Genomic DNA, 20,468 nt, shown 5'->3' with positions numbered 1-20,468 from the left:
CTCATTCTCTGTCGCCCCCTTCTTTTGCATTCAATCTTTCCTAGCAATCAGGGTCTTTTCCAACGAGTGGGCTCTTTGCATCAGGTGATCAAAGTATTGGAGCTTCAGCATCAGTCCTTACAATGAATATTCAGGGTTGATTTCCTTTAGGATTGACTGGTTTTCTCTCCTTGCAGTCCAGGGACTCTCAAGAGTCTTCTCCAGCACCACTATTTGAAAGCATCAGTTCTTTAGCGCTCAGCCTTCTTTGCAGTCCACTGTCACATCCATACATGACTGCTGGAAAAACCATATGGAAAAACCATTGACTATATGGACCTTTGTTGGCCAAGTGATGTATCTGCTTTTTAATATGCAGTCTAGGTTTGTCAAAGTTTTTCTTCCAATGAGCAAGCATCTTTTGATTTCGTGGCTGCAGGCACTGTCCACAGTGATTTCAGAGCCCAAGAAAAGAAAATCTGTCACTGCATCCACTTTTTCCCCTTCTATTTGCCATGAAGTAACAGGATCAGATGCTATGACCTTAATTTTTTGAATGTTGGGTTTTAAGCCAGCTTTTTCACTTTCTTTTTGTGCTCCTGGTGGGCATGAAGAAAATGTCAGGCGAAACCCATGGTGCTGCCTGGGGCTCTTGGTTCCAATGTGGAGCTCCTGGGGCCATAGCAGAGGCCTCTCTTCTTGCACCCTCATCAAGAGGCTCTTTAGTTCCTCTTTGATTTCTGCCACAAGAGTGGTATCATCTGCAAATCTGAGGTTGTTGGTATTTCTCCTGGCAATCTTGATTCCAGGTTGTGACTCATCCAGCCCAGCATTTTGTAGGATGTACTCTGCACGTAAGTTAAATAAGCAGGGTGACAATATACAGTCTTGTCATACCCCTTTCCCAATTTTGAACCAGTCTATTGTTCCATGTCTGGTTCTAACTGTTGTTTCTTGACCTGCATACAGGTTTTTCAGGAGGCAGGTAAGGTGGCCTGGTATTCTCATCTCTTTAAGAATTTTCCACAGTTTGTTGTGATCCACACAATGAAGCAGATGTTTTTCTGGAATACCCTTGCTTTCTCTATGATCCAATAATGGGCTCTGGCAAATGAGGCTGCTCAGTGGCTGATCCTTCTGGCCTGGGGAGAGGGGAGGGAAGGTCAGGGGCTGTTCCGGGCGCCTCGGGCACCACAGGCTCCCTGGGCTGCAGGGTACCAGTCCTTTCATCTGCCTCTTGGCTCTTCCCAGGCGTTCCAGAGATGCCACCAGTGCAGCTGCTCCTTGGTAACTTCCCCAATCAGAGCTGGTGAGGGCCAGGAAGAATGGAGGGGTGCTGGCATGGGAGGGGGACATGCGGTGCGCCAGGAGGGACCTCCAGAAGGAACGTGGGGTTCCCGTCTGCCCAGGCAGACTCTCTCCCCCTATCCCCAGCCCGCCCAACTGGGCACCAGCAACACTTTCTCTCAATCAATACCAAGAGGACTAGTGACAAACTTGGGAGCAAAGGATCCCAAACTGCCACGTAAACCACATTAACCGCCATTCAGATTAAATCAGCCACTGTAAGAGGACTCCGCCCCGCCTACCCTGAGGGCGGGGAAGCTCCCCGCCCCGCCCACCCCCAAGGGCGGGAGCTCATTGCCCCGCCCACTCAGCAGGCCGTCCCTCTCCTGGTCCCCGCCTGAGAAGGAAGATGCGGGCTGGGTGCGCTTGGGGACCTGGGCCCTTCCTGTCGGCCTTTCTCCTCCAGACACAGGACCCTGGCAGGATGTCCAGGGAGAGACCTGCACTGGTTGGAGCTGTAGGCCCGGGCCCTACTGAGCAACGCCCAGCTAGCAGCCTTCTAGCCTCTACTGGAGAAGAGTCTTACATTCCGGCCACTCTCCTTGGTCCTGAAGTCCCGCTCGCTCCTGAAAGCTAAGAGCCTGTGCGTACCTGGCAGGTATCCCAGCCCCACCTCCGCCCCTTTCCCCACACGTTCTCCATCCCGACTGCTGGGACCAGAACTTCCCAGACTGTCGCTCCCCTCCTGCCAGTCCTCTGGACCTGCCCCCACCCAGGCCCTCAGGGCTCTGTCCTAGGCGTGAGTGAGGCAGACACTTACCGGTGTCCAGGACAAGGAAAACCTTTTTGGCACCAGAGGAGCAGACAGCCCGTCCGTCATTCGAGAGTGAGGAAAAGTAGAGACTTGTAAAAACCCTCAGCTGCATTCTTGAAACAACTGCAGAGAATTTCTGGTTAAAATGAAATCCCATTAAACCAAGAAGTGGATAAAACTTCAGTAAACTTAATGACTGACTATGGAAAAGTATAGTAATTTTTAAAATTTTTATTTGTCTGTGCTGGGCTTAGTTGCTGCATTGGCTTTTCTCTAGTCACAGGGAGGGGCTACTCTCCGGTTGTGGTGTGCAGACCTCTCACTGCTGTGGCTTCTCCTGTTGTGGAGCACAGGCTCCAGGTGTGCAGCCGCAGTAGCTGCAGTTCTCAGGATCCAGAGCTCAAGCTCAGTAGCTGTGGCACACGGCCTTAGTTGCCTCTAGGTCTGTGCGATCTTCTCAGTCCAGTGATCCAGGGATCAAACCCATGCCCCTGCACTGACAAGTGGACTCTTAACCACTGGACCACCAGGGAAGCCCTGAAGCCTATTAATTTTTGTATCAAAAACAAAACTGAACTGTTATAGAAACCTATTGAGATGGCAGCGGGGCAGGTACTGGCAGGCATCATCCTGGCCATGGGGGAGCCCAGTGCCGCAAAACCGCGAAGAACTTAGACTTTATCAGTTTAGTTGCTCAGTCGTGTCTGACTCTGCAACCCCATGGACTGCAGCACACCAGGCTTCCTGTCCATTATCAACTCTCCAAACTTGTTCAAACTCATGTCCATAGAGTTGGCGACGCCATCCAACCATCTCACCCTCTGTCATCCCCTTCTCCTCCTACCTTCAATCTTTCCCAGCATCAGGGTCTTTTCAAATGAGTCAGTTCTTCTCATGAGATGGCCAAAGTATTGGAGCTTCAGTTTCAGCATCAGTCCTTCCAATGAATATTCAGGACTGATTTCCTTTAGGATGGACTGGTTGGATCTCCTTGTAGTCCAAGGGACTCTCAGTAGTCTTCTCCAACACCATGGTTCAAAAGCATCAATTCTTTGGCACTCAGCTTTCTTTATAGTCCAACTCTCTCATCCATACATGACTACTGGAAAAACCATAGCTTCGACTATCAGACCTTTGTTGGCAAAGTAATGTCTCTGCTTTTTAATATTAGCAAGTATTTAAATGTCTTAAGGGTACTCAAAAAACAGAACTTTAGTTTATAATTTCGAAACAAACAAAGAGAAAAAAGTAGAGAAGTTTATTACTACAATGAAAGAGAAGGCAAAACAGCAACCCCACATTCCTAAGGTGGAGGCAGAGAACACAACTAGGGATTGTGGAGATAAATCCAAAGACATCAACAGTAACAATAAATGCACTGCACTTGTTCACTAAAGAAGACACTGGAGTAAAAACATCAGACCTAGTTGCGCTGCTCACAGGACAGTACAGCAGACAGTACAGCTACAGGGGGTGGGGTGTGAAGGAGCGCAGGGACAGAGCAAACGCCAACCCCAGAAGCCGCACGGCAGTACTGAACTCAGACAGTGTGTGACTTAACAGGGAAACTCAAACAGAGATAAAGAGAGACTCCATATGTAATTTGAAATGTGGTGTTGGAGAAGACTCTTGTGAGTCCCTTGGACTGTGGAGATCAAACCAGTCAATCCTAAAGGAAATCAGTCCTGAATATTCATTGGAAGGAATGAAGGGGACAATGGAGGGTGAGATGGTTGGATGGCATCACCGACTGGACGGACATGAGTTTGAGCAAGCTCCGGGAGTAGGTGATAGACAGGGAAGCCTGGCGTGCTGCAGTCCATGGGGTCGCAAAGAGTCAGCCACATGACTGAACGACTGAATTGAACTGATATGTAATAATGGAGTATGACCAGGGGCTAAGCACCTACTGCTGAAACACATCAGAAGAGCAGCCTCCTGAAGGGACAGAAGTTGCTGCTGTGAAGGGGGCACAGGAGGTACCAGGAACTCCAAAGCACTGGAGCCCCATGGCCCACATTCTCGGGGTCACGGCAGAGACCAGTGGGGAAATGGTGGACACAGGACATGCCTTCATCACTCACGGGTTAAGAAAGTAAATCAAAGCAGCAGACTTCCCTGGTGGTCCAGTGATTAAAAATCGGCTCGATCCCTGGTTAAAGGAGGATTCCACGTGCTGTGGAGCAACTAAGCCCGGGAGCCCCAACTACTGAGTCTGTGCTCTCAAGCCTGTCCACTGCAATGAGAGAAGCCGCCACCACAGGAAGCCCGCACACAACTGGAGAGTAGCCCTGGCTCGCCGAAACTAGAGAAAGCCTCACGCAGCAACGAAGACCCAGTGCAGCCAAAAACAAAGCAAATTTTAAAAATTAAGGAAAAATCTCAAAGCAGAAGTGACCCAGAGTTTGGAGCTGGATGGGGAGGGAGGTGCCCAGGAAGGGGTTAGGAGAACAGCCAGGTGAAGACAGTCGGGGCAGGTCCAGTCAGCCACCAGGAAAAGAGACGCTAAAGAAACAGAAGAAATTGGGAGGAGGATGAGCCAACAAAAAGGAGAGCCAACCAGACGCACCAGCAAGACTGGTGAGTGACTTCGTGCCAGGAGGTCTGAAACCTGGATGAAGTAAATAGCTTTATAGAAGATTCAGGTCATGAAATGGAAGTAAGAACTCTGAATAAACCAGTAACCCCTGAAGAGCCCAAATCCACCACCAAAGACAGCCCAGCCCGACCGAGGAGACCACTGGCCCTGGGGGTCTCAGGCCAGCCTCACCCTCCCTCAGAGCCCTAAGTGAGACCCCTGGCCAGTGTGTGGGGAGTCCATCTCCAGGTGTCTGTGGCAGGTTTGGCATGGTGAAGGCAGCTCCTCTCCCTCTAACCTTACAAGAACCTAATTATAGGAGTGACATCACTAGGCAACCGAAACTGACTCCTGATTCACACTTTCCTGAGTGGACACCACGCCTTGTCCAACCTGCCGATGCTTTTTCTGGACAAAAAGAAGTAAGCACTAAAGAACTAAGCACTTAAAGAACGACTAGCTGTTACCCCGCAGCCCCCTCAGCCAGAGTCAGCCAGTGGGATCAGGTGAAGAGCCGGCAACGTGAGAAACAGCGGGACCCAGAGGTCCAGTGCCGCCCAAGAGGACTGGCCACCGGCCAGCGCCCAGCCGGGGAGGCCAGCCTGCTGCATAGGCGGCGACTGTGCATGGCCAGGCCTCTCGCCAGAGGGTGCTGAGGTGGATGTGCCCGGGGCTGGCCTCAGGCAGTCTCGGGCCGTGCACACAGGGTGGAACAGGGCCCCTGGCCCCACATGCTTCCCACCTGGGCCTCGGCTCTGTCCTGGTTCCTGCTCAGCCTCCCCCCGACCCTTGGGCCTCCCAGGGCACCTCTGCCTTTGGCTGGGGAGGGCAGGGGGGCCTGGGGCCGGGCAGCAGGGGCCAGTGGGGGTCTAGGAAGGAGAGAGAGACATCCAGACAAAGACCGGAGCGGGCTGGGGGTGTTGCAGAGGAACAGTACAGGGGAACAGAGGGGTCAAGGGTCAGGGGTGCAGTAGTGGGGCCGTTTGTGGTCAACTTCTGGCTACTGAGCACTCTGGACCCTGAGGATGGTGGGATACAGGCTGCAGCCACAACTGGGAACAAGTGGCCCCAGAGCCCCAGATACTGGCTCCCAGCCCGACCCTGGTCTAGGTGGCCACTCTGGGGCCAAAAGTCAGGCACTCCCTGCCCTCTGGTCGCCTGAGCCACGGCCCTGGCCCTGAAGGCCTAGTGAGCCTCGGCCAGGGTCACAGGGTGACCCCACAGCCACCCACTCTTGTTGTGGGAAACGCCCTCCCCTGGACGCCCAGGGCCGCTGTTCACCCTGCCCTGCAGTGTGCACACATATGCAGACCGCGCCCTCCCCATGCGAGGGCAGGGACCACAGAGACCCAGGCGGGATTGCCGGACAGGCACTGGCTTCTCTGTGAGGCCTTTATTGAGTTTCCAGGGAGACCGGCTTCCCCGAGACACCTCTGGACACACTGGGACCTGGGGGTTAGGGGTGCAGAGCATATGGAACTGTGGGGTGTGGCTACAGCCACGATGCCATTGCAGGGTTTAAGGTGGTTTCATTCTGGCTGCGCGGGAGGCTGGCTCACTGGCTCCCGGCCTCGGGGGCGCCCTTCTCATGCGGGTAAAGCTGCCGGACGAGGTCTCGCTTGTTGACCTTCCCCATCTGGTTCCGCGGGATCTCCTCCACCAGCAGCAGCTCCGAGGGCACAGCGTATGGGGCCAGGACGCCTCTGCAGAGACAAGGGGCCTGAGTGCAGGGGCCGCAGGGATGGTTGGCACCTTTCCCCAGTGGGAGGTTACTGGAGGGGGGTGGTTGGCACCTCGCACACCTCTGGGTGTCCTGACCATGCATGCACACTGGCCAGCACTGCCCCGCCCACACCAGAGCCAAAGCCCACAGAGTGGGAGGGGCCCCGTTGATGAGGCATCCTCCTGTGAATAGCCGCGGTCAGCTCTGAACCCCACGCTGAGGCTGCAGGCACCGCGGCTATCCTGGGCAGAGCTCCCTGCGCCATGGCCGCACACGGGCCCCTTTGTAAGAGACCAGCAGAAGCACAGGTGCTGCCTGGGGCAGGGGGGCAACAGAGGCAGGACGCACAGCCCGAACCCCAACCCATAGTCACCAAAACGGGAACAGAAGTCGCAGGCATGGAGAGGAGCAGTCTAAAAGCCTGTGAGCTCGCCATTTCTGAGAACAGACCCGTTCTCCTCTGGAGAGCATCAGCTCAGCAAGTGGTCTGGGAGGAACTGGTCAGGGCAAAGTGCCGCCTGAGTGGGAACCCTGCAGAGCTGAGCTGTTTGTTCCAGAGCTTCCCTGCAGGGAAATCCCCACTGTTCAGTGCCTTGGGAGCATCGTCCCTGCTTGATACCTGATCCCGCAGAGCTCCATCTGGGCATGGGATTCCTGAACTAACCCCCCGCCCCTGCCCAGGGGGTGTAAGCCTCACATGGGCTTCTGTGACTGGACAGTGTGATGGGCAGGCCATGTCCAGACCTGGGAATGTGGTGTTGCCGCCCAGCCCCAAGCCACGCGCACCCCTAGATTCACAGTGCCTGAGCTGGGGAGGGCGTGGCTGCCAGCTTCCCCCAACTCCTCTAGGAGCACAGCAGTCTGGGGGAAGGGGCAGGACGGACCTTTACTGGGGGGCAGACAGACTGTGAAGCAAGAATCTTCAAGAATGAAAAATAGCAGCAGAAGGGAAAACATGATTTTAAAATAATCTTAAAAAAGACCCTTATATGGCAACAGACATGACATAGGAACAGCAGCTTCACTGAGCCAGTGTCAAGAAGGACTGGAGTGAGGCCCCTCCTGCATACTCCCCCACCAGGGGTGTAGACAGATCTGGAGCCGGCCCTGCCCTCTGAGAGGAGGACCTTTGCTCTCCATCCATGGGGTGGGCAGTTGTGGGGTCACCATCCATGGCTGCCTTGTGTGAGACACAAAGCCCAGCGTCCCAGCTGCCCCAGGCCCACCCTGCGGGGAGCATCTCCCAGGACCCCAAGCTCTCGGCAGGCAGCAGACCCCATGGAGGGATGCCGGGAGCCTGGGGCGACAAGGAGCCCCTCTAATGCCAGGAGACCCGCTCTCAGCACAGGATGGTGAGCTCTGCCTTTTAACAAAGCAACTGTTTAACCAAAGCAGCAAAGCCAACTAGAATCCTGCTCACGCCTTTGTGAAACTATAACGTTCCAGCTGTGATTCTGCAAATCCAGGGGAATCTAATGGCCCAGCTGTGCTGCCCGATAAACAAGGACTCCGACTGCTCCCGAGACCCCGCTGGGAGAGCCACAAGTATCTTCAGTGTCGAGGAAGCAGCAGAAGGAGGGGGTGGGGTGGGGAGGGGAGAGGGAGGAACCTCCTACATCTAAGATAGAGAACCTGGGGACAGAACTAACAGCTTCTTTCTGAGCTCAGCTGGCAGCGAGCACCCACAGGCCCCTGCAATGCCCTGAGCTCAGCGGTGCCCCCAGCCTGTTCAGCCTGCCCCAGCGTCCTCTGAGCTAGGCTCTGTGAATGGACCTTCCCTGACGAGGTCCCTCCTACACCCAGGAGAGGACGCAGGCGCTCACAGGTCCCCTGTCTGCCTCAGAACCTGCCTGGGAAGCTCAGACCTAAGCCAGGGGTCAGGGTCCTACATCTGCTCCTGCCATCACAACGCAGCCTTCTTGGGGTCCTTCATGCCTCACATGTGTCCGTGTGGGGGAGGGAGCAGCTCCTTAAGGACTACCTTCACACTTATGTCTATGTATGTGGGGGCAGCTCCTGTAAGGACCATGTTGCCCGCTAGCCATCATTACACAGCTGTCTTGGGGTCCTTCACGCCTCGAGTGTCTGTGTGTATGGCGGGGTTGGGGGGCAGCTCCCATAAGGACCACATAGCTCAGCCCTCACCTGGCCCACTCCTTGAGCTCCCGGTGGGACAGCGAGTGGCCCTCTTGAAGGGTCACCACTGCGGTGACCCGCTGGCCCCATGTCATGTCTGGAACTCCAATCACAGCCACGTCTGTGGAGGAAGCAGAGGGAGGGATCTCAGGACACAAGAGGACGAGCACTGAAGGCTGCAGGAAGGGCCCAGAGAAGCCCGAGTGGCTAGAAACGTGGGCACAGGGCACCCCTAGGGTGTCAGGACAGCCCGGGACACCACCACTCCTGACCACGGGGTCATGGCCTGCACTGGCCAGCCTGGACCTGAGATGGGGAGCTGCGAGGGGAGCGGAGGACCAGATGGTGTGCCTTGACACACACAGGAAGCCACATCTGGACCAGTCCCAAGATGGCCTGGGAAGCCGAGGGCAGCTGTGTCAGCCGAAGGGCAGGGTCACAGGGCCACTCACCGGTGATGCTGGGGTGGGCCAGCAGGAGCCGCTCCACTTCCAGGGCGCTAACCTTGTAGCCGCCGCTCTTGATGATATCCACAGAGGTGCGGCCACGGATCCAGTAGCAGCCATCCTTGAACACTACCGTGTCACCTGGGGAGAGGCCTGGGTCAGCTGGTTGGGTGTGGCCCTGTGTCTCGGGGCGTCTACATCTCTCTGGAACAAGCCGGCCAGTGCCACGTGGACAGCTGGGGCCTTGCGTGATGCCCACACAGACGCCTATGTGGCCACATCCCACAAGGACCATCGTGAAATAGCCCACAGCTTCCCAGGACCACAGAGGCAGGACGTACAAGCCATGGGGCCTCCCTGGGTTCCAGCCACAGAAGGGCCTGGCGTGGGCATCAGGGTAGACCCTTCCCGACAGGACGTGGGCCACACATGGTGTCACGTGGGGGATCTGGCAGGAGGAAGGGACCCCCCCTGCCATGCTCAGTGTGGGTGCTTCCCACCCCAGCAAGGGCACAGGGCACATGCCCACTGGGGCATCGTGGGCACAGGGGGAGCAGGGCTGAGGGTGAACGCGCTCACACAAGTGTGCACGCACGTGTGAGACTGGGCACATGGGAACGCCCGCCCGTGCTCTGAGAGCCGCACTGATGCACCACCGTCTGCTCTCACACACTTCACGCGGGTGATTAGCTGGAATAAATCAATATTTCATGATACATTGCCGTCCAACGCAGGAGGCCCATCCATCAGCTCGCTCTCCCGGAGCCCAGCCGCGCGGGGCGCTCCAGCCTATTAAACAAGATGGATGGCTGTGCCCAGCTGGCCGCGGCGGGAGCTGGGCTCCTGAGGTGGGGGCCCTCCTGCCCAACATGAAGCAGGATGAAGGGGAGGCCCTGGGAGCCACCGCGGTCCCGGATGCGTGATGGGTAGGTGGATGGCGGGGAAGGACGCGTGTGACAGGAGTGACAGGCAGGTTGCAGGGACAGGACGCAGGGTGCCCCACCCCCCGAGGCCCACCAGGGCCCTGGTACGCGGCTCTGGCTCTGGCCGTGTCCCCTCCACACAGGACGGCTCCTCCATCCCTGAGTATCAACCCCAGCCCAGGGTGGTCCCTCCTGTGGCTTCCAGACCTGGCTCCCACTGGCCTCCGCCTGCCAGAGACCCAGGGGTGTGGGGGTCACTGCCCTGCCCTGGGCTCCGCATCCCACACCTAGTCCCACCAGGGACACCCCCAATGCCCACACCAAGGCTAAGGTGGCCTCAGGGCTCCTGGCCACAACACCTGCACCCTCCTTGCTCTGATGTCAACTAAACCCAGGGCGAGAGCTCCCAACGACCACACCCACGTCCTCTGGCAGACCCCCAGCCACGCCCCTTGCCCGGGGGCGCTCACACCCACCGCCCACCTGCAGCGTCTGCTTCTCCACCTGTCCGCCCGCCGCTCCGCTCAGACATCACTCCCATGGCCTCACTAGCTGCCTGGCACCCCGCCTCGACCCTGCACACCAGGTGGTCCACTTACTGACCTCCTCCAGCCACATGAAGAGCACTGAGACTAGGGTCTTTGAGCAAAGCCAGCCCCGAGATGGCAGGGCTGGTGGAAGGACATACGGACGATGGACCGGGGAGGTCCCGGGCCTGTGTGCTGGGTGAGGGAGGCCCTGCTACTCCCTGGGGTCACCGTCAGGCAGGAAGTAAGGATACACGTCATGGAGGTCCTTGATTCCCTGGTGGCCTCAAACTGGTCACAACATCCTCATAAGAGGGAGGAAGACGGAGATTTGAGACAGACAGACGGACGCAGAACATGAGGATGGAGGCAGAAGGTCCCGGTGGGTCTGCGCCCCTCGGCATAGCCCAGCAGGAGGCCAAGAAGAACAGAAGGAAAACGGACACACGACACCTCCCTTGAGCGGGGCCTGCCTCAACACACAGCTCAGACTGCTCCCTCTTGAAATAAAGTCAACAGCAACTGGTTTTTTTAAGGCACCAAAGCAGAGGGGACGGGAGAGGGCGTGTTGGGGAGAAGACTGGCAGCTGGAAGGAAGGTAGACAGACTCTGTGGACCATTTACAGCCAGGCTGGCAGGTACCCTGGGGGAGGCTCAGAAGATGGCTGAGAGCAGGGCGCAGGGGCACTGGCCCTCAGTCCACGGCTGCCGCTCACGCTCTGGGGACAGAGCGGGTGGACGGCAGCACGGAGCCCACCCCCAACCCACCTCCTGCTCTCAGCCCCCGACCCCCGCTGGACATCGGAGAGGAGAATGCAGCCATCAAGCGCACTAGCGAGACGAGGACAGTCAGAGCCCCAGAGGCAGGGGGCTTGTCGACCAAAGGGCTCCCAGGGCAAAGGGACTCAAGAGGGGGGAAAGGTCACGATGCACCAGGAGCAACGCGGCTGCGGCCAGCAGTGCCCTTGAAAGCTGGACACTAGAGCTCTGTGCCCAGCTCGGCCCAGCCAGATGAGTATGCCGGTGACACAGCTCTCCGGAGTGCACCTCCTGCTGCCCACTTCAGAGGCTCCTGGGAACATGGCCCGAGCCGAGGAGGAGGACTCAGGGCTGCAGGGACAGACGTGACCCTGGAGGAAGGAGGTGGGTGGAAGCTGTATGCTGGTGTGGGGGAGGGGGAGCCCTGGGGGATCTCTTGGTGGGGCTGGACAGACAAGCACCCCAACTCAGGAAGCCCCGAACAGTGTGTCCACTGTCTGGCAGTCCCTGGGTGGCCTCCAGCCGCCAGCATGGACACAGCTGGGGTACGAGGGCTCCTCCCCAAACCTGACAGACGGCTGGAGTCTCCCAGCTGCCCGTATGGGACCTTGATGAAAACAAGGACCCTCTGCCCAGAGGCCTGGGCCAGCCTGGGCAGACACGGAGGCCAAAGGGCAGCACCGAGGCCCAGCAGGAGTGAGATGGGATGGGACCCACCGTCCGCACAGGAGCTTTGCCAGGTGAAGCAAAGCAGGGTGTGCCAGAAGAACACAGAGAAGCAGGTCTCGGCGACCACCGGGGAACAAAGGGTTTCACGAGACACACAAAGTAAAGCCCACACAAAGGGACGGCCGCCAGGCAGCACCACAGTGCGCCACACGGGCTGTGCCCCGCGGGGTGGCCGGGGCCAGTGGGTCAGCAGTCTGCCCGCACCGCACGTCCTGGGGGTCTGGAGGGCCCTGCCGGGGGGCGGGCATGTGCTAATCATTCACGGTCAGCAGCCGCAAAGGGGTCGACATCCTCCAGCTACACACGCTGTCACACCCTAACAAGAAACCCTGCCTGATCAATATGCTGCCTGATTCCTGACTGTTGTTGGTCACAACGGATGCACAGGTTACGGAAAAAATGTGTCAGAGCTGAGTGTGCACCGGGTGAGCGCGGGGCAGGTGAGCCTGGCGCAGGGTGAGCGCCGGGGCGGGGCGGGGGGGGGGCCTTCGTCTCACACAACTGAGAGCGTCTCACCCTCACCTGTGGCGGCGGAGCTCACCCAGGAAATTCTGCTGAGAGAAACAAAGGCCTAGAGGGAATCATGCAGAGACAGCAGCCAGTGTCCTGTGCATGGTGCGCAAACCCGTCCGTGACGGCTGTGCATGCCCGCAGACACGCGTGTGTGGCACATGCCAACAGGGCTCCCTGAGGCTGGGATCACTCGGGCCGTGGGTGTGGAAGGCTCGCAATCCTCTGCGGGTTGGACGCACCCGAGGCGCCCATGAACCCAGCAGCCTACACCTCTGTCTGTGAATGGATTCCCAGGAGCCCTCCTGACATGCACCCCGCCCGCGGGAGCCAAGCACCCACCCCGCAGCACTGAGCGTCAGCTCCAGAAGAGTCTCTGCCAGTTTGGTGGATGGAGTCTGTCTCCATACTTGCCTTTCACCACTGGGAAGTGAAACAGTTTCTGCATTTTTATGGCCGACCGCACTTCCCCTCCGCTTGCCTGTGGCCTTATTTTCCTCCTGGGCTCTGGGCGCAGGGGGCCACTCTCTCAGCCTGGGTCAGCCCTCATGTCCCAGGCTCCCCAACCTCTCAGTGGACCCCACGCTCAGCCGAGTGTGCAGAGGGCCACGGAACGGCTCCCTTCTGTTTTCTGCTGGTGAACCTTCTTTCTTAGATAAATACCCTTTAAAGTTTTTCTCTGATAATATCATTGTGTTTTCGTTAACAGAAGAAAAAGGGATCATCAACTCAGTGCCAGGTACCCTGTTACATCCTGGTGGGCTTCTTACACACCCTACCCCAGTTACCTGAGCTCCTTCCACAAATGTGTGGGTTTATCATCAGGGATGCTCCATCTCCTATGTCACTAACAGCAAACTGTGTGATGAAACCTTTAAAGGGTAGAGACTTTGTCTCTTTTTTCATACGCTTAATTTAACTGTGGCTGTGCTGGGTCTTCGCTGGTGGGCAGGCTTTTCTCTAGTTGTGGCGAGCGAGCAGACCTCTCACTGTGGTGGCCTCTCTTACTGCAGAGCCTGGGCTCTAGGGCACATGGGCTCAGCTCCTCCATGGCATGTGGGATCCTCCCGAGTCAGGGATGGACCCGTGTCTCTGTTGGCAGGCAGATTCTTTACTCCTGGGCCACCAGAGAAGCCCCAGGAGATCTTCTCTAGAATAAGGCAGAGGTGATGTTTCTGTTTCCTTGTTCAGTTGCCAGTCACTCTACTGCGTCCAGAGGGCAGGACGATTGCGGCGCTGGCTCGGCTCAGGTCTGCATTCCCTTATGCGTGCCGTGTCCCCATGTCTGTCCCGTGTCCTCGGCTCTGTCTCGGTCATCGTCTCTGTCCCAGGTTGTCTATGTCCTCATCTCTATCTTTAGCTTCATCCTGTGTCCTTACATCCATCTGTCCCGCATCCTCGTTTTTGACAGCGGGGTCAGTGTAAAGCCCTGAGGAGGGAGTTCGGGCATCACCGTTCCCCCCCTCCCCGGGGGCCAGCACTGAGCCTGTGCACATGCACGCGTGGAAGGCGGGATGCAGTCAGGGTCATCATCGGGGGTGCTCCAGAAGAGAGGCTCTGATTTCCTGCCTGAACAGCAGCCAGGACCCCAGGGGCTGGCAGGGAGCTCCCGGCGATGGAAACTGAGCTCTGTGCAGGCGGGGGAGGGCGGCCTCTCTCCCCTCATCCTCTGAGAAGCCCCGGACACAGCCCCCTGCAGCCTGGGCCAGAATGTGTGTGGCAGGAGGGCTGGTCGGGGAAAGGGTTAAGTTTAATTCATCCTGATTTCTACTTAATATCCCGCTCGCTTGCCCCGCAGGAGCGGCAGCTGTGCGCTGATTGCCGCGCACATTATGCAGCCTGTATCACTAATGGCCTGTGACAAAGGCACGCGGCTTCCAGGCCTCACCCCCGAGAGCCAATTAAACACACAGACTCCCTTCCTGTTTGCTGTGCATTACAATGAAATTAAACTGAATTTCAAAATGATTTTCTCCTAAAGACATCTCTTTACGATAATTAATGCATGCTATTCCTTTCAACTGAAATATTCATCACGACCAGGGACTGAGACGTGTTATGCTGACTGCCCCTCACTTTGCACGCTGCTGGCCCAGCATGCGCGAGCCCTGCTATTGGCAAAGTCCACAGGGCTTTGGTTCCTGTGCTTTTAAAGAAATAGACTGCAGCTTTAGCTGAGTTTAAAAATAAAGGAAGATGCCCACAAAGAAGTCAGATTTCCAAGTCAGGATGCTCAGAGGGCTCCAGGAGGGACACACAAAAGCAGGATGAGCCTAAAGTTGTATTTCTTAAACCCTGCGTTTAAAGGGCAGTGGTAATCTTGTTGCCACCAGGCCGGCCTGTACGAATTCAACGTTTACAAAGGGAAGCTGGAATGCATGAACAGCTGCCCCGGCCCCGGGGCCCAACCACTGAGCTCTCTGCCGGCACCACCCAGGGCCCCTGGAGCAGGCCTCTGCTCTGCTCTGGGGAACTCTCATCTGCCCCCTCCCCTCCTCGAGCCCCACCTGACGGCCCCCAGCACCCCAGGACTGCTGGGGGGTATGCGCATGGCCCTGCTCTGTCACCCAGTGACCTGAGGCCCACGATGGTGGCAGACTAGAGAGTGAATTCTACCCTGAGAACCCACGCTGCCTGAGCCCATGAAGACTCATGTGTGTGCCTCGGCCTGGAGTGGTTCCCAGGGGGTCACCAGGCCAAGGGCACGACCACTGCCTCTCCCACCCCCAGACGCACCCGTGTGCCCTCACGGCTGCGCCTCACTCTCTCCTCCGCTCTGCTGCCCACAGAGGAACTGTCAAGAGGTGCGTTTCTAATTAGGAGGCCGTCTCATGATGACAGAGGAGCAGGCCTTTCTTTTGGGAAAATATTGCTTTAAGATTATTAAGATAATTGTGACATAATGCGTGCTCAGCATGCAAGTTTTAGAAATTCAGATAGGCAACAAGCAAAGGACAAATGCCCGGAGCCCCTCTCCTGGCTGTCAGGAACTGCTGGGAGTGTCCTGTGTGAGCACACACCAGTGAATCCCGTGCAGCTACAAACTCGAACACTTCCAGTATCTGCAGAATTGGCCTCATACTCGATGGGACCAATGGGACCAAGGAGAGGGGCATGGGGGTCGGGGCGGGGGGGTGGTGAGGCACCTCAGAGCAGTTTCTGGGTGCACGGACGTCGGGGGACCCCTGCCTGCCCTTGCACAGGGCCCCAGGCTCTGGCTACACACACTGTGCAGGCAGGTGACAGAGAGCAGACTTCAGGGGACCAAACCAAACCGCAAGCAAACTCCTTCTGTGGGGGTGGGGGAGGGGCTACAAAGCAGGGGGAGTGGGGATGGGAAGGCAGGGAGGGTCTCTGATGTGGAGAGAAGCGGTCCCTCAGGAGGGGAATCCTGACCCTTGAGGGGCAGATGGACCACCACGTGCAGGGCGGCTGGGCAAGGGACAGGGCCAGAGTCTGGCCACAGGGCTGGGGGAAGCTGGCCCCCGAAGCTCACAGCCTCAGGATCTTCTTTCCAGAGGCTGCGGGGGGCTAGGGTACAGTGTCGGGGGTACAGCTTTAAAGACAGGAGATGCAAAGTGCCCCCTTCCCCTCTCTAGGGAGGATTCTGGGGGTGTCCTGCTGCAGCGGTACTGGCTCCTCTTCGTCCCCTCTGGACCCACCCGCCTACCTGTTTTGAACCAGCCGTCTGAGGTGAAGGCGGCTTTCGTTTCCTCCGGCTTGTCCCAGTATTCTCGAAACACAGAGGGCCCCCTGACCAGGAGTTCACCCTCTTTCTCCTCGAACCCTGGGGTCACCTGTGGTGAAAGACAAAGGTAGGCATCAGAGTTCACCCCTTCAGGCTGATCTCTACCACTCCAGTTCCTCCCGAGGCCCATATGCTCTCCTGAGATTAGATGCTTTGATGGGAAGCACCAACCAGCTTCCACGCCCCACTCAGAAACGCTGCCCAAGGCCTCTGTGCCCACCCCGTCCCAGAGCTCACAGCCTGGCCTGATTGGCCTGTCTGTCCACTTCTGAGGGCCACGCTCTTGTGAAACTGTCTTCAGGGTGTCTTTTAGACCGACCTTGGACACGGGAGAAGTGGGCAGCTGCCCACATCCGCCATGGCTGCTGGGAAGAGCTCAGGATCAGCAGCTTTGCTGGGCGGGAAGGGGGCCCATGGGGGTTATGGTGGGAGGAGCCGGGTGCCTGGGAGAGCCAGGCAGTCATGAACAGGGACCCTACAGTCTCCCAGCTATGGGCACAGTGAGGGTGGAAGGGGTCTGGGTGTTCTAAGACATGGAGTCGGGGTCTGTGATGCTGGAAAAGGACAGAGCAAAGGCGGAACCACGTTCAGTGGGGCCTCACTGGCTCCACACTCATGGCTTGCCTGACAGCAATGTAACTACGATCCATGAGACCAAGTGCCCCTGGAAAACCCTGCCTGGCTCATCAGGTCCCACCTGAGATGAACTTTTCGTGGGGGAGAACATCCCCCTATTTTAAAGAAAAGAGACCCTTGGAAATGTGCTGTAGAATTGTCTGAGTTGTCTGAGGCCTGGATGGAAAGCTGAATGCCCCTGGGACTGACACAGCGGGTGGACAGCAAGGGGACCCTCCCCACCGCCTGGCTCCCACACAGGACTGATGTCACCCAGGGGGACTGGGCTGCGTGTTCCAGGCCAGAGGGGCTTCTGCCATCCAGTCTGCTCAGAGGAGGTGTTTGTTTTTTCAATTACACCACAGACTTTATTTGAATTTCACCATTTTTCCCACTGCCATCATTCATCTGCTGCACTGCTAACGTCGGCCTGGCCACAGGGTGCCACGTCTGCAGGGCTGGTATGCACAGTAAACAGAGGCTGTGAAAATGAAACTGACGTGGAAACCGACCCCAGAGATGGCAGGCTGCAGACTTAGACCAACTAGATAACAGTAACAGAAAAATACCGACCTCTCCATTGGACGTGAACAAGATCCAGAGTCTCATAACACAATACAGAGTGTCTAGGACACAATACAAAATTAACTCAGCACGTGAAATGCCAAGAAAGTGCCAACTCTTATGGGAAAAGGGCATCAGTATGGGACAGCACCAGATGGCACAGGTACTCGGTGCGCCTAAGAAAGATGCTGAAGCACAGATTATCAACATGCTCTAACAGGTAAGAGCAAACACTGCAAATACAGGGGATACAAAGTTTCAGCTGAGAAATAAAAGACACAGGGCAGAACCAAACGGAAATTTTAGAACTAAAACTACAAGAGAAACAAGGAAAACTTACTGAATGGGCTCCCTGGTGGCTCAGATGGCAAAGAAGCTGCCTGCAATGTCAGAGACCCGGGTTCAATCCCTGGCTTGGGAAGATCCCTTAGAGAAGGAAATGGCAACCCACTCCAGTATTCTTGCCTGGGAAATCCCACAGACAGAGGAGCCTGGTGGGCTACAGTCATGGGGTCACAAAGAGTTGGACATGACTAAGTGACAAACGGCGGCCGAGAGGAGCTACCACATGCCCGAGGTCAGGGGAGGCGGCTGAGAGGAGCAACTCCACATCTAAGGGGAGGCAGCTGCGCGGGTGCAGGAGGGCCGAGAGGAGCTACTCTACATCCAAGGTCAGGAGGGGTAGCTGTGAGGAGATACCCCTCGTCCAAGGTAAGGAGCAGCTGCTGCGCTTTGCTGGAGCAGCCGTGAAAAGATACCCCACGTCCAAGGTAAGAGAAACCCAAGTAAGATGGTAGGTGTTGTGAGAGGGCATCAGAGTGCAGACACACTGAAACCATACTCACAGAAAACTAGTCCATCTAATCACACTAGGACCACAGCCTTGTCTAACTCAATGAAACTAAGCCATGCTGTGTGGGGCCACCCAACACGGGAGGGTCATGATGGAGAGGTCTGACAGAATGTGGTCCACTGGAGAAGGGAATGGCAAACCACTTCAGTATTCTTGCCCTGAGAACCCCATGAACAGTATGAAAAGGCAAAATGATAGGATACTGAAAGAGGAACTCCCCAGGTCGGTAGGTGCCCAATATGCTACTGGAGATCAGTGGAGAAATAACTCCAGAAAGAATGAAGGGATGGAGCCAAAGCAAAAACAATTCCCAGTTGTGGATGTGACTGGTGATAGAAGCAAGGTCTGATGCTGTAAAGAGCAATATTGCATAGGAACCTGGAATGTCAGGTCCATGAATCAAGGCAAATTGGAAGTGGTCAAACAGGAGATGGCAAGAGTGAATGTCGACATTCTAGGAATCAGCGAACTAAAATGGACTGGAATGGGTGAATTTAACTCAGATGACCATTATATCTACTACTGTGGGCAGGAATCCCTTAGAAGAAATGGAGTAGCCATCACAGTCAACAAAAGAGTCCGAAATGCAGTACTTGGATGCAATCTCAAAAATGACAGAATGATCTCTGTTCGTTTCCAAGGCAAACCATTCAATATCGTGGTAATCCAAGCCTATGCCCCAACCAGTAACACTGAAGAAACTGAAGTTGAATGGTTCTATAAAGACCTACAGACCTTTTAGAACTAACACCCAAAAAAGATGTCCTTTTCATTATAGGGGACTGGAATGCAAAAGTAGGAAGTCAAGAAACATCTGGAGTAACAGGCAAATTTGGCCTTGGAGTACAGAATGAAGCAGGGCAAAGGCTAATAGAGTTTTGCCAAGAGAACGCACTGGTCATAACAAACACTCTCTTCCAAGAACACAAGAGAAGACTCTACACATGGACATTACCAGATGGTCAACACCAATATCAGATTGATTATATTCTTTGCAGCCAAAGATGGAGAAGCTCTATACAGTCAGTGAAAACAAGACCGGGAGCTGACTGTGGCTCAGATCATGAACTCCTTATTGCCAAATTTAGACGTAAATTGAAGAAAGTGGGGAAAACCACTAGACCATTCAGGTATGACCTAAATCAAATCCCTTATGATTATACAGTGGAAGTGAGAAACAGATTTAAGGGACTAGATCTGATAGATAGAGTGCCTGATGAACCATGGATGGAGGTTCGTGACATTGTACAGGAGATAGGGATCAAGACCATCCCCGTGGAAAAGAAATGCAAAAAAGCAAAATGGCTGTCTGAGGAGGACTTACAAATAGCTGTGAAAAGAAAAGAAGTGAGAAGCAAAGGAGAAAAGGAAAGATATAAGCATCTGAATGCAGAGTTCCAAAGAATAGCAAGGAGAGATAAGAAAGCCTTCCTCACCGATCAATGCAAAGAAATAGAGGAAAACAACAGAATGGGAGACTAGAGATCTCTTCAAGAAAATTAGAGATACCAAGGGAACATTTCATGCAAAGATGGGCTCGATAAAGGACAGAAATGGTATGGACCTAACAGAAGCAGAAGATATTAAGAAGAGGTGGCAAGAATACACAGAAGAACTGTACAAAAAAGAGCTTCACGACCAAGATAATCACAATGGTATGATCACTCACCTAGAGCCAGACATCCTGGAATGTGAAGTCAAGTGGGCCTTAGAAAGCATCACTACAAACAAAGCTAGTGGAGGTGATGGAATTCCAGCTGAGCTACTTCAACTCCTGAAAGATGATGCTGTGAAAGTGCTGCACTCAATATGCCAGAAAATTTGGAAAACTCAGCAGTGGCCACAAGACTGGAAAAGGTCAGTTTTCATTCCACTCCCTAAGAAAGGCAATGCCAAAGAATGCTCACCGCACAATTGCACTCATCTCACACGCTAGTAAAGTAATGCTCAAAATTCTCCAAGCCAGGCTTCACCAGTATGTGAACTGTGAACCTCCAGATGTTCAAGTTAGTTTTAGGAAAGGCAGAGGAACCAGAGATCAAATTGACAACATCTGTTGGATCACAGAAAAAGCAAGAGAGTTCCAGAAAAACATCTATTTCTGCTTTATTGACTATGCCAAAGCCTTTGACTGTGTGGATCACAATAAACTGTGGAAAATTCTTAGAGATGGGAATACCAGACCACCTGACCTGCCTCTTGAGAAACCTATATGCAGGTCAGGAAGGAACAGTTAGAATTGGACATGGAACAACAGACTGGTTCCAAATAGGAAAA

General features: G+C 55.4%; 1 protein-coding gene across 2 annotated transcripts in view; it reads right to left on the bottom strand.

Annotated features, from left to right (window-relative positions):
* Positions 1-6,036: 6,036 nt before the first annotated feature.
* Positions 6,037-20,468, bottom strand: part of ACSF3 (acyl-CoA synthetase family member 3) — a 44,471-nt gene continuing 30,039 nt past the window's right edge. For both annotated transcript variants that reach the window (XM_019979985.2, XM_070770457.1), the window contains 4 exons: positions 16,082-16,208; positions 8,970-9,104; positions 8,527-8,638; positions 6,037-6,361 (listed from right to left, as the gene is read on the bottom strand). In XM_019979985.2, coding sequence (XP_019835544.1) covers positions 6,214-6,361; positions 8,527-8,638; positions 8,970-9,104; positions 16,082-16,208 — 522 coding nt within the window. In that variant the 3' untranslated portion in view covers positions 6,037-6,213. The remainder of the gene's footprint in view (positions 6,362-8,526; positions 8,639-8,969; positions 9,105-16,081; positions 16,209-20,468) is intronic.

This window comes from Bos indicus, chromosome 18, assembly GCF_029378745.1.
Source record: "Bos indicus isolate NIAB-ARS_2022 breed Sahiwal x Tharparkar chromosome 18, NIAB-ARS_B.indTharparkar_mat_pri_1.0, whole genome shotgun sequence".
In the NCBI taxonomy this organism is placed as follows: domain Eukaryota; kingdom Metazoa; phylum Chordata; class Mammalia; order Artiodactyla; family Bovidae; genus Bos; species Bos indicus.
This window is presented reverse-complemented; position numbering and strand designations above follow the sequence as displayed.